At 37.7% G+C, this 12,362-nt stretch overlaps 1 protein-coding gene across 1 annotated transcript in view; it reads right to left on the bottom strand.

Annotated features, from left to right (window-relative positions):
- The window catches only part of GRID1 (glutamate ionotropic receptor delta type subunit 1), a 1,154,654-nt gene that overhangs the window by 241,087 nt on the left and 901,205 nt on the right, over positions 1-12,362 (bottom strand). The window contains exons 7-8 of the mRNA XM_069071354.1: positions 2,029-2,190; positions 471-590 (exon numbers count right to left, since the gene is read on the bottom strand). Of these exons, the coding sequence (XP_068927455.1) occupies positions 471-590; positions 2,029-2,190 (282 nt within the window). The remainder of the gene's footprint in view (positions 1-470; positions 591-2,028; positions 2,191-12,362) is intronic.

Raw genomic sequence — 12,362 nt, forward strand, 5'->3', positions numbered from 1 at the left:
TTATAGAGAAGCGTGTGTGTGTGTGTATGTGTGTGCCTGTGGCTATACATGTAGAGATGTATGTGTGTGTGTGAGAAGCATGTGTGACTTGATATAGGCACTTATTTTCTAAATCGCTTACTGATTAGAACAAGTTTCTTTAACTAAATAAGTTACAAGTCTTTTGAAAAGAAACAGCCACAGTCTCTGTTCCAAACTTTATTTGATGCATGCGGAGAGAATACATTACAAAGTCATTCTTGCTTGCTTACTATCCCTAGGCATTGTAGTCACCATCTAGCATAAACTGTGAATGCTTCATTGTGAGAGAAATGCTAAGACAGTCTTTCCCCACTAATTAAACCTTACACAGCAGGCAAGAAAAAATAATAAAAGAGTTCTGGCCCCTATTTCCTTCCTTCTGTTGTCATTTCCTTGGACAAGGATATGATACTTCAAGCAATGAATGGTGGACATTTTAGGGGACCTACCTTGCGCATGTCTTTGCCAAAGGTCTCGCTGTAAGTGGTACCAAGAATTTCAAACTGGACATAGGGATTGGAACTGTCTTCTCGGAACTCCATCACCCCTGTGAGGCCAGTGATGTGGCCCTGCCAAAGAGAGTAGAAAATCTCACTTCTCTATCAGAGTAGAAGGAACTTCTGGGAGAGGGTGAAAGGAAACAGGTGGGAGTATTTCTCCTACCAGGGATACTAAGGACCTGATAGAGAGAAGGGAAAATAGCTTGAGGAGCCTTGCATAATAGGGAAGGATCTTGAATAAGTATTACCATATGCTTTGCCATTGTACCTTGAGACTTTTCCATCTGATTTGCAGTTGAAACCATCCATGTATTCTGTCTCTCACATTAGAGTTAGCTCCTTGAGAACAAGGACTGCCTTGCTTTTCTATTCGTATCTCCAGTGCTTTACACATAGTAAGAAGTAATCATTCCATTCATTCATTCACCTTATTGAGTTGGCTAAGTCCCAGACTTAGCCCAGGGACCTTCACAAAAGACCCTATTTCATCTAGGGTACTAGTTTTAATAAAGTCATCATGATTTCTGAACTTCAGAAACTATAATGAATGATAACTCATTGGTTCAGTACTTCTCTCAGAGACTGTACCACTGGCAACAATTCTATAGTTAAAACAAAGAAAAGATAAATCATAGTCTTGATCTCCCAATCATGAGTATTTTATCTGATTGTCTTTCCTTTAGGTAGCTGTTATTGCTACACACCAAGAGAAATAAAATCATTAAATATGGAGAGGGCTTATAGAAATGTATCCAATTAATAATAAGTAGGTGAGTCATAAGGCATTCCCCCATATGTCTCAGAAACTAGAGGGAGGATATTTCTTAACCCCAAAGGAAAACACAAGAGGGCATGGAAAACCACACTCCAATACTCCTAACACTTTCTCCCCTTGAATAAACTTCCCCCAGCAAGGATTCCCAGTTCTTCATCTTGATGCCAGTTGATTCAAACTGACACCAATACATTTTCACTGTTATTGAAACCCTGAGCAATTTATTGAAGCTTAAACTCCAAACACTATAGATTTCCCTAAATGCTCTTTCACAATTTCTAAAGGACAATTCACTTTAACAAGTCTTCTGTGGATTCTCCAATTCAGTTATAATCTAACTTGCTGTTTGCTTCCATCAGAATTTCATAAGCTATCATAGCACAGGAAACCATCCTAAATGTAGAACAGCCTGAGTTGTCCCACCCTAGATACACATTCCCATCTTATTAACACAACACAGTGCCAAGTTCCAAGAATAGTTTCCATGATGGTATCAACTTTTATCCAGATTAAAATCAAAATTGGGTTAAAGACTAATAGGAAACAAGGGAATTTTTTACATGGCACTGAACTCAACCACTAGGCTATAAAAGTGGCCATCTAATCTAGGACTTTGCTTTATCTGGAAGGATTAATCTTAGAATAGAAAAGAAAATTCATATTTACATCCCAAACCACTCAAGAAATGGAGCCCAGCCATTTTTTTTGAGTTGCAATTTTCCAAATAAATACCTTCTTGATAGTGTCCAGCATGGATCGACCCCCATTCCAAGGTTTGGTGGACTTCCTCATGCAGTTAAGGCTTGCCATGCTATGCCACTTCCTATCTTCCAGCTTTCGGTGGAAGGCATTTGCCAGCATCAACACACTGTCATACAGGTAGAGGTTAGACACCTGCAAAGATTTTTTAAAACATAGTAGGATCATTTGCAATGATAGACTTCTAGAGAGAGACTGTAAGAAGGACTTGGCATTCTAAGACACAGACCTGATCTCCAGCTATGTCTGACATGCATTCTTGTTGATCAACTGATTCTAACACTTTAGGGTCATAAGTTTAAAGCTGAGTAGGACCCTAAAGGTTATTGAGTCATGCAAAATGAATCTGAAGGTGGAGGGGATTGATCTCAGAGGTCATCTAGTAAAATTTCATAATTTTAGAAATGAAAACTAAGACCCAGAGAGGTTAAATGATTTGCCTAAGATCACATTGGCAGTAAAGATCAGAACTCAAATTTGAACCCAGGCCCTCTGGCTCCAGATACAGTGGTCTTTGGACTGTTCAATAGTATCACATATGGAAAATAAGAATCCAACACACCCACATGTATAGAGAGCATGCTTCAATGGTGGCAGCTGAGTCACCACCACCCAAACAGGCCTCCAGAAGCCTGAGGAAAAGACATGTGGGTTTGGCTGCCTCTCACCCCCACTGCCAACCCTGTAGACACTAATTGGCAACAGCCTCACCGGCTGTCTGCAGAGCAGCCTGAAAGTGAAAAGAAATACATTACTTGTCACCAAGCTTCCTAGAGGGAAAACAGTTTATGAATACAAAACGGTAATAAAAACAGTGATCAGCTGAGCACTCAGAATGTAGGCATAGCCTATTCTATCCCAGAACAGAGATAGACCTGGCATGCCCACTCCCAAAACCAATTCAAGCAATCTGAGTGAATAGGAGGGATAGCCAGCTTTTCCTAACAGTGCCAGTCAAATTCCAGTCACTACCAACAAAGAAATCCACCAGAAGCGTACTGATGACTATTTCAATATTGTTATCCTAAGGTGTGGGATAATGGAAGTGAGGGACAAAGGAAGGAAGAAAGGAAGGAGGGTAGGAAGGGAAAGAAGGAAGGAAGGAAAGGGAAGAAAGGAAGGAAAGAAGCAAGGAAGGATAGAAAGAAGGAATCAAGGAAGAAATAAAAATTTATCAAGCACCTACAATATGCCAGGCACTTTGTAAAGCACTTTACAAATACTAACTAATCTGATCCTGACAACAACCCTATCCTTGTTTTATAGATGAGGAAACTAAGACACACAGTGGTTAAAATATTTGCCCAGCGTCATGAACTTGTAAATATATGAGGCCAGATTCGAACTCAGTTCTTCCTGCCTCCAGGTCCAGCTCTCTCTCCATTATGCCAGGCCTTGGTTTAAATTTATGGACCAACCCATATAATCTGTGTTATATTGATCAAGTTGAATTGTTTTTCTGGGCCTCAGTTTCCTCATCTGCAGAACAAGTATAATGATCTTTCTTCCACCTTTCACAGGTGAAAGAGACCACAGTAATCATCTAGTCTGAGTCATGTTGGAAAAGGAATCTCCTCTACTAAATTTTCCTCAAGTGCTCATCTGCCCTTCACATATAGGCCCCAAGTGAATTACTACCCTCTGTGGCCCAATGCAGCTCATTTCACTTTGGCGTTTCTCCCATCATTAGAAAAAAATTTCATTTATATTTCCCAACAATAGATTCATCTCCTGGCATCTTCCACCTGCTGTTCTAGTTCTCTCTTCCTGAATTAAACGAAATAATTTTCATCTTTCCATTTCAGTCTTTCAAATACTTGAAGGAAACTACAATATGATCCCACTCAATCTTCTCTTCCCCAGACAAACATGCCCAGTTCCTTTCATGATCCTCATGTGGAGTCCCTCTGATCTGGTGGTTTTCCTCTGGATGCTATGTAATATACTTATTATAACACCATTTCGAAACTGTGATACCTCGCAATGACCACAATGTTCTAAGTGAAGCCTGACTTGAAAAAGAGCTATCATATCCAAAGAAAATGCTTTGCAAATTGATGGAAATGTGAGGAGGAGGCGGGGGAGGGGGAGGAAGAGGAAGGACAAGGAGGGGGAAGAGGGGAATAGGGAGGAGGAGGGGAAGGGGGAGGGGGAGGAAAATGAGGAGATTTGCACTTAATGTAGTTATTGTTATTTCTGTTGTTGTTGATGATGATGACAATGATGCCCAGATGTTGAACTTTCAGGACCCCTGGGCCTTTCCATATACCCTGAAACTGCATTCTAAGAACTCCTGGGACCTTCTCTTCACTCGGAAATGGAATCTCCTGATATGTGCTGTTTCTCTCAATTAGAATGTGAACTCTTTGGAAGCAGAGACTATACAGCTCTTCTATTTCTATCACCAGTGTCTAATGCCATGTTTTGCACACAGAAAGCACTCAATAAATGAAGCTTTTCTCATTCATTCAGTGATGATAATGACAAGCATTGCTTCATTTAAACGACGATGAAAGTCTTCTTTCTGGCAAGTTTGTAATAACATAGTTTGACTGAGCAGATATACAGACTTACAGCATAACCATCAGAATCAGAAACAATTGTATTGATTTTGCACAGCTAGGCAGTAATGAACAGAATTCTAGTTCTGGAGTCACAAAGACTCATCTTGCTGAGTTCAAATGTGGCCTTGGAAACTTACTAGCTGTGTGACCCTGGGCAAGTCACTTAATCCTGTTGGCCTCAGTTTTCTCATCTGTAAAATGACCTGGAGAAGGAAATGGTCAACCCCTCCTTTATCTTTGCCAAGAAAAACCCAAATAGGTTATGAAAAGTTGGACACAATTGAATAATGGGAACGTGAAAGTAAGAAAATGATGGGCTGAAAATATCTTAGGAAACAAAGCCAACACAAATTCAGATAATACTTGGCTACTTATAGACGTAAATGGAATTCCCCACAAGTGACCACTAAATAGAGATATTTTCAATAACTTCACAGGCCAAAAACAATTTTGTGATGAGAAAGAAATGGTCCTGAAGTAGAGGAAGGAATTCTCATCCTCATCATTTTCCCATTTTCCCTCAGACATGGACACACTGTTATATTGCTAGTCCTATACAGAGCCTTGCAGTGCCCTGTTGAGCTGCTATTCAGAGGAGCCAGGGCAGCTGAGTTACTGACACAGAACACAGCTGTGATTGTGATTCTCTGACTCAGTATGCAAAGGAACAGATGCCAGGTGGGCTGGGGGGACAGGGGAAAAGTTACTCTATGACCAGAAAAAAATTGATTCCCCTCTCTGTCAATCTTCCAGCTCTTGGAAACCCTGGTGTCTAAATAATTCACCATATTTGTACCTTTCCAAAGACTAAACTCTGTAATATTGGTAACCCTTGAATTCTGTGGGAGCTGAAACTGCTTAAGGTTTGTTCTGTGCTTGTGTGTATTTGAAAAAAAATATGGATTTTAAAAAAGACCATGAAGAATAAATTGGAAATGATTTTTTCTCTCTTCTCTATCTTTACAATTTTCTTCTATTTATCTGAATCATGGATATAAGCCAATAATGCATGTACTCATCAGTTCAGATAGTAATCAAATTGAAGAATTTACCTGATCACCGTTACAGAGTAAGCAACTCGTACCAAATGAAATCTCAAGGAGCCATGCTTGTGGAAATCTCTTCTAAAATGGATTAAGTGGACTGAGTCATAATTAGTGATTTAAAAATACATGGGTATGTCGAGGTCTGCAATTAAAAGTATATAACAGGAACTGAGTCACAACAAGCCATAGGAAAGCCTTCACCCTCCCACAAGTCTGCCTGTGTGGATGAGAAATCACATTGAATTTCAGTAAAAGTATGTCTTCTAGAATGTCCTTTGCACATTCTCCCCTAGAAGAATTTGACAAAGAGCTAATCTTAGCTAGTAGTTAGGCCTTTTGAAGCCATTTGCTTGTTCAAGAAGCTTCAGGGATTCCGTGCTGTTGTTTTTGATTTTTTGTTTTTGTTGTTGTTATTAAGTCATTTCAGTTGAGTCTGACTCTTCATGACCTTATATGGGGCTTTCTGGGCAAAGATATCAGAGTGGTTTGCAAATTCCTCCTCCAGCTTATTTTACAAAAGAGGAACTGAGGAAAACAGGGTTATAAGACTTACCCAGGATCAGAGAGCTACTGAGTGTCTGAGGCCAGATTTAAACTCAGGAAGATGAGTCTTTATGACCTCAGACCTGGCACTGTATCCACTGTGCCATCTTGCTGAGTCACTCCATTTTGATTGTTGGAAAAAAATACTAAATCCTGTACCGACATTTAAATCACTTCATACTGACAATATAAAATATTTGGGAGTCTACCTGTCAGGACAAACCTAGGGATGATTTGAACACAATTACAAAGCTCTTTTCACACAAATTAAAACAGATCTAGACAACTGGAGAAATATTAATTGCTCATGGAACTGGCAGGGGGTGGGAGAGCGTGAGGATTTACAGCAAGTTTCTCTGGCAAAGGCCTCATTTTTCAGAAATATAGGGAATTGATCCAAATTTATAAAATATACAGGGCATTCCCTAATTGATAAATGATCAAAGGATATGAAAAGACAGTTTTTAGATGAAGAACTTAAAGCTATTAATAGTTGCATGAAAAATGCTCTAAATCACTACTGATTAGAGAAATACCAATTTAAAGCAACTATGAGATATCACCTCATGCCTATCAGATTGACTAACATAGTAGTAAAGGAAAATAACAAATGCTGGAGGGGATATGGAAAAATTGGGACAGCAAGTTATTGTTGGTTGATTTATGAACCAGTTCAAAAATCCTAGAGAACAGTTTTGAACTACACTTACTCTGAATGGAGATTGAAGCATTTTTTAAATTTTCTTGATTTTTTCTTGTTTTACTTTGTTCATTTTCTTTGCCACATAGGTAATATGGAAATCTATTTTCCACGACTTCATGTAAATGATTGACATAAAATTGTTTGCCATCTCAAGGAGTGGGAAGTAGTAGGAAGGAGGAGAATTTGAAACTCAAAATGTTAAAAAATAATTGTTAAAACCTTTTGCATGTAATTGAGAAATATTTAATGAAGTGAATAAAAAATTAAAAATGAAGATGGCATATGCTAAAAAAAAAAACACCTTCATAAATTGGTTATAATTAGATTGGAGAGTTAGAATGGTTCTTGGTGGCCACTTAGTCCATGCCATATACAAAGAATTATGTATTCTAACACACCTGACCATTAGTCATACAGCTTCTGTGTAAAGACCTCCAGAGAGGGGAATTCATGCCACATTTGGAAGGTCAATTTGCCTTTTGGCACCTTCACATCCTTCTTCTTGTTCTACCATGGAGGCCAAAGAGAACACTTCCAACCCTCCCACTATATGACATTTCCCCAAAGGTTTGAACACAGCCCTCGTGCCCCACTCTTTTCTCTTCTCTAGGATCTATAACACTGCTAGTCTCCAGCATGTGAACAAAGTGGCCAGTTCCCCACCTCTTGTACCATAGATCCTATTTTCCCCTTTGACATGTCACTTCTTCCTTTAAGAAAACTTCATTCTAAGAGCATGGTATATGGAGATGCTTTCTTAAAAGTTCTTTCACTATTTTCTTTTAAGAGAGACAGATAATAGTAATTCAAATGTGATAAAAACACAAATAATACATATTTTATGAAAGTCCTTGTACAATTTTCCCTTCACTCCCTGATTTAGATTTTTAACCCCTTCTTTCTTTTTAACTACCTGCAGGTGTTTATAGTTCAAGCACATTTACAATTAGCACCTCCTAATAACTTGACAATCAGACTCAAATTTTCTTAGTCTTCACTGCTACAGCCACTCTCATCTTTCTTTCTGACTTATATCACTTTCCTACCTGTTTCATCAATAGTCCCTACTCAGAAATATTTTCTATCAATTTTCTTTGCCTTCTAATTTTTTCCATTTGCCTTTTCTTATTTACTTTACATTGTCTTTCTAACTACATTCTTCTTAACCTTGTTCCCAACACTTTGGGAACTCACTCACTAATAGTCTTTGGTCTTTCTAAATCCTCCCTAAACCTTTTCTAAATATTATCAGATAGGGACAGATAGGTGGCTCAGTGAATAGAGCACTGGCCCTGAACTCAGTAGGACCTGAGTTCAAATATGGCCTCAGACACTTAACACTTACTAGCTGTGTGACCTTGGGCAAGTCACTTAACCCCAATTGCCCTGCCTTCCCCCCTCCAAAAAGCAAAAATAAAAATAAAAAATAAATTATGAGATTACTAAATAAAACTTTAAAAAAAGAAATAGGAGATCCATTGATTTATCTGAGGTCCCAGAGCTAGTCATCTTTTGAGATTAGATTTTAACTTAGTCCTCTAACTTTAAAGTGTCTGACTCTTTCTCCTATGCCATGCTGTACCAAGAGACAGAAAGAATGTGAAAGGAACAGACCTAGAATGAAGGATAGTTTTTTAATAAAAGAGAAGGATTTCAAAAATCAGTCAACATGCATTTCTCAGAATGAAAATGACAGGCAAAGAAGGGTAAAAATTTGAGAAGGCTACAGCTGATTTTACCATTTACAAGGAGGGAACGGGACTCTAATACATTGCAAAACTGAATGCAATGAATTACAATGAATACCTTCCATAGGACCTAATATAAAAAATGTTAGAAAACATTTATTATTAACATATTATTATTAACCATTATAATAATATAAACATATTATTATTAATCATCATTGGTTGTCAAAGTCTAGAGGAACCATGAAAATAAAGTTCAGTCATTGATTTCATCTGTGATTAGGTATAAAAAGAAAAAAAAAATTCTCTTAGTGACCTAAGGATGACTGTTACCCAAAACCTTGACATTGTCAACCCCACTACAATATTTGAGAGAGAGAGAGAGAGAGAGAGAGAGAGAGAGAGAGAGAGAGAGAGAGAGAGAGAGAGAGAGAGAGAGAGAGATGATATACCTTTAATTGAGGTCCAGGGTGAGCACATGGAATGTTACAGAAATGGCCACTACAGTTCAGCAGTAAAAGTTATGGCCCTGGACATTAAGGAAGTAATTTTTCAAGGTACTGAATTCTAACAATATCTTACTCCTTTATTATTTTACTATACCTGAAATCTCTAAATATAATCCTCATAATAATGAAGTCAAGGCAGTGAAATGTATTCACAAATGGGTAGGAATCCTTTTTTAAGGTTTTTAATATCCCCATCTGCATTAGGTCATTGGTGATATATTTTAGTGATCTGTAGTGGGCAAATACGGAGGTTGAAATAATGGAAAAATTAAAAGTCACCAGTAGTGTCTACCCCAATCATGCGAGCACTTCAGATAGAAATGTAACTGCTTATAAGCTAAATAATTATGCAAGGCTTCATGCAACAAATGTTAAATCAGTGGTATACATAATAGGTGTTATAGGAATTCAGATAATGGCTCAATCACCGAGAGCTGAGGTAGTTATCCTCATTAAAGAGATAGAGTTTGATTTTGTAATAGATCCATTGAAGGACTTGGAGGTGTTAAGTCTGTCAAAGAGAAAGCTTTAGGAAGGATAAAGTCATTGTTTTCAAAGACTGTCATTTAGAAGAATGATTCAACTTTGACTTGGTCCTAGGAAATAGAGATACTAGCAAAGGCTGACAATGACAGTGATTTCAATTTGAAAAACTTCCTCATAAATAGAGTTTTACAAAATGACAATGGACCTCCAAGATATAGGGGGTTCCCCAATCTTGTAGATTTTTAGTCAAAGACTGGAAGGGGAGCTGGGATAGATTTTATAGATGCTCGATACCCTTGGAGAACCTTTCCAACTCTGAAAACTTTTTTTGAAACTGATTCCCATCAAAGACTATAAAGGAATGATAGATTTGCAGCCAGCAGGGAAGTAAGAGGTCATTAAGTCCAAAAACATCATCTTATATAAGAGGAAACTGAGGCTGAGAAGTTAAATGACTTTCCCAAGGTTATGCACATTTAGTGTCTAAGTCAAGATTCTCTCTCAGGTCTTCCTGACTCTATGGTGAGTGATGGAATCATTATGACATGTTAACACTTAGGAGAAGGCTGCAGTCAGGTTAAATGGTACCAAGCTCTTATCCTCAAGAAGCTTACACTCTTGTAGGGAGATAGAAGTTGACAAAGAGACAGATCAATTGATGATAGATGTTAGAGATATAAAGATATCTTTATTGATATAGTTATCTACACAAATACAGATATCTATATCAAAATATATTTATATGTAAAAATATACATTTATGTACACTATATATACATACATATACATAGACACACATATGCATGTTTGTGTTCATAGAAAGCTTAAAACTACACTAAGACTTTTGGGACACTCTGTTTGTGTACGCACACACAATCACACTTACTCAAAAAGTGTCTATGGGGCTCCCTGTCACCAATTGCACAAATACTCGTTTTATACAGGACGTCATTGTTTGAAACCTTAGAGTTTGGAACTTGTGTCCTTGTGCCTAGAATATCAGGGAACTATAGAATATTAGGTGTGGAAGAAACTCAAATATCAATGACCATAGCTTAGAAAGCACAATCTCAAGGCTGTTCAGGGACATGAGATAGAATTCATCCAGGAAATGCACAATTGTATTCAGGAGCACTGCAGATCCTATGCTCATAGGTTCAGAAACAAAAGGGACTTAAAGAGCCATCTTTGGCACTCATTTCATTTTATAGATTTGGAAACTGAGGCCTAAGGAAGGGAAGTTACTTGCCTATAGTCACATAAATAAGTTTCAGAGGCAGGATTTTAAAACAGTTCCTCTTTGAACTGTATCATACATTTAAATGTTAGATTCTACTTCACCCTTTGGAATCTATTCATTATGTATCTATGGGTAAATCAATTAATCTCCTGGAATTTCAACTTTCTTATCGGTAAAATATGGGAAGTAAAATATGCGGCAATTGTTCTTCGAGGTTGTTATGCAGACAGGGCTTTACTAGAATGAAAGGTGTTAGAGAAATACAAATTATTCCTGTTATCTGGTCCTGGTGGTTTGACTTCATGGAAAAAAATTAGACCTCTAACCATCTCCAAAAAGTATCTTCTATTTCTGATCTCTTGCAAGCCTGATGACTGCCTTTCTCTTTCTAGAATAAGGATTATTCTCTCTGATTGAAAGGATAAGGACAATGGGGATTGATTGATTCTACTTTTTCAAGCAGCAGCTTTATTTCTTCTTCATCCTGCTCCATTCAAAGAGTAAAGGATGAGGGCCTTTTGTGGTCCTCATCATCTGGAGGATGAGCAATAACTTAGGGCAAAAGTCTTCGTGACAGTCTTCTTACTGTAACATACCATTCCTTTGTATTTCTTCCCAGATTCATGCCTTCACCTCTGTATTTTTTATGTGACCTTCCAAAATCTGAGCTCATTGGAAATCACTTCATGAATCCACAGCAGAAATAAGGGGCCTTTTTTATCTCCTTACTCATTGCAATCACTCCTAATTATGTTGAAATAATTTTGTTCTTAAGGCTCTTCCAGTCTTCTTAAGACAACTTCTGTTTGCTTTGTTAGAACCTAGGATACTGAATATCTTTGCTCCGAATGCCTTCAAATTTCCTTTCCTAAACTCTAGGACCCATATCCAGTTATGGCCAGCATTCTCTCTATACCTATCTGGGATTAAAAAAAAAAACTGCTGCCATTTTCCAAGATTCTACTTTACCATCTAGCTTTGGCAGGACCTGGTCTACTACATTCTATCCTCAGCACCTTTTTTTTAAAAGTCCGTCCACGAAAATCACTCACTTTGTCTCCATTATACACCATGCGGTAATTCTCACAAATTTCGGGTCAGAGCATGGCAAAATGGTCAGAGCGTAGCATAATGGTCATGGTAGGCAGCACTTTGGAATTTCTTCATTTATTCATGTGAACATTTCTTTCTTTGCATTACTTGGATTAAGAGCTTATTTATTATTGTTCTTATTTTTTTAAGTAATTAAGTATATGCAAGACATTGAGTTAGGTGCTAGTAGAGCACCAAGTTAAAAAATACCAGGTTTTGTCCTCAAGAATCTTAGATGGAAATAGGATGATAAAAGGTGGGTAGATAGATAATAGGAAAGAAAGATAAATAGGTAGGAAGGAAGGATGGAAGGAAGGAAGGAAGGAAGGAAGGAAGGAAGGAAGGAAGGAAAAGAAAGAGAGAGAGAGAAAGAAAAAAAGGAAGAAAGGAAGAAAGAAAGAAAGAAAGAAAGAAAGAAAGAAAGAAAGAAAGAAAG

This window comes from Petaurus breviceps, unplaced genomic scaffold (genome assembly GCF_028583685.1).
Source record: "Petaurus breviceps papuanus isolate PSGF00001 unplaced genomic scaffold, PetGlider_PUasm1.0 90825, whole genome shotgun sequence".
NCBI classification, from domain to species: domain Eukaryota; kingdom Metazoa; phylum Chordata; class Mammalia; order Diprotodontia; family Petauridae; genus Petaurus; species Petaurus breviceps.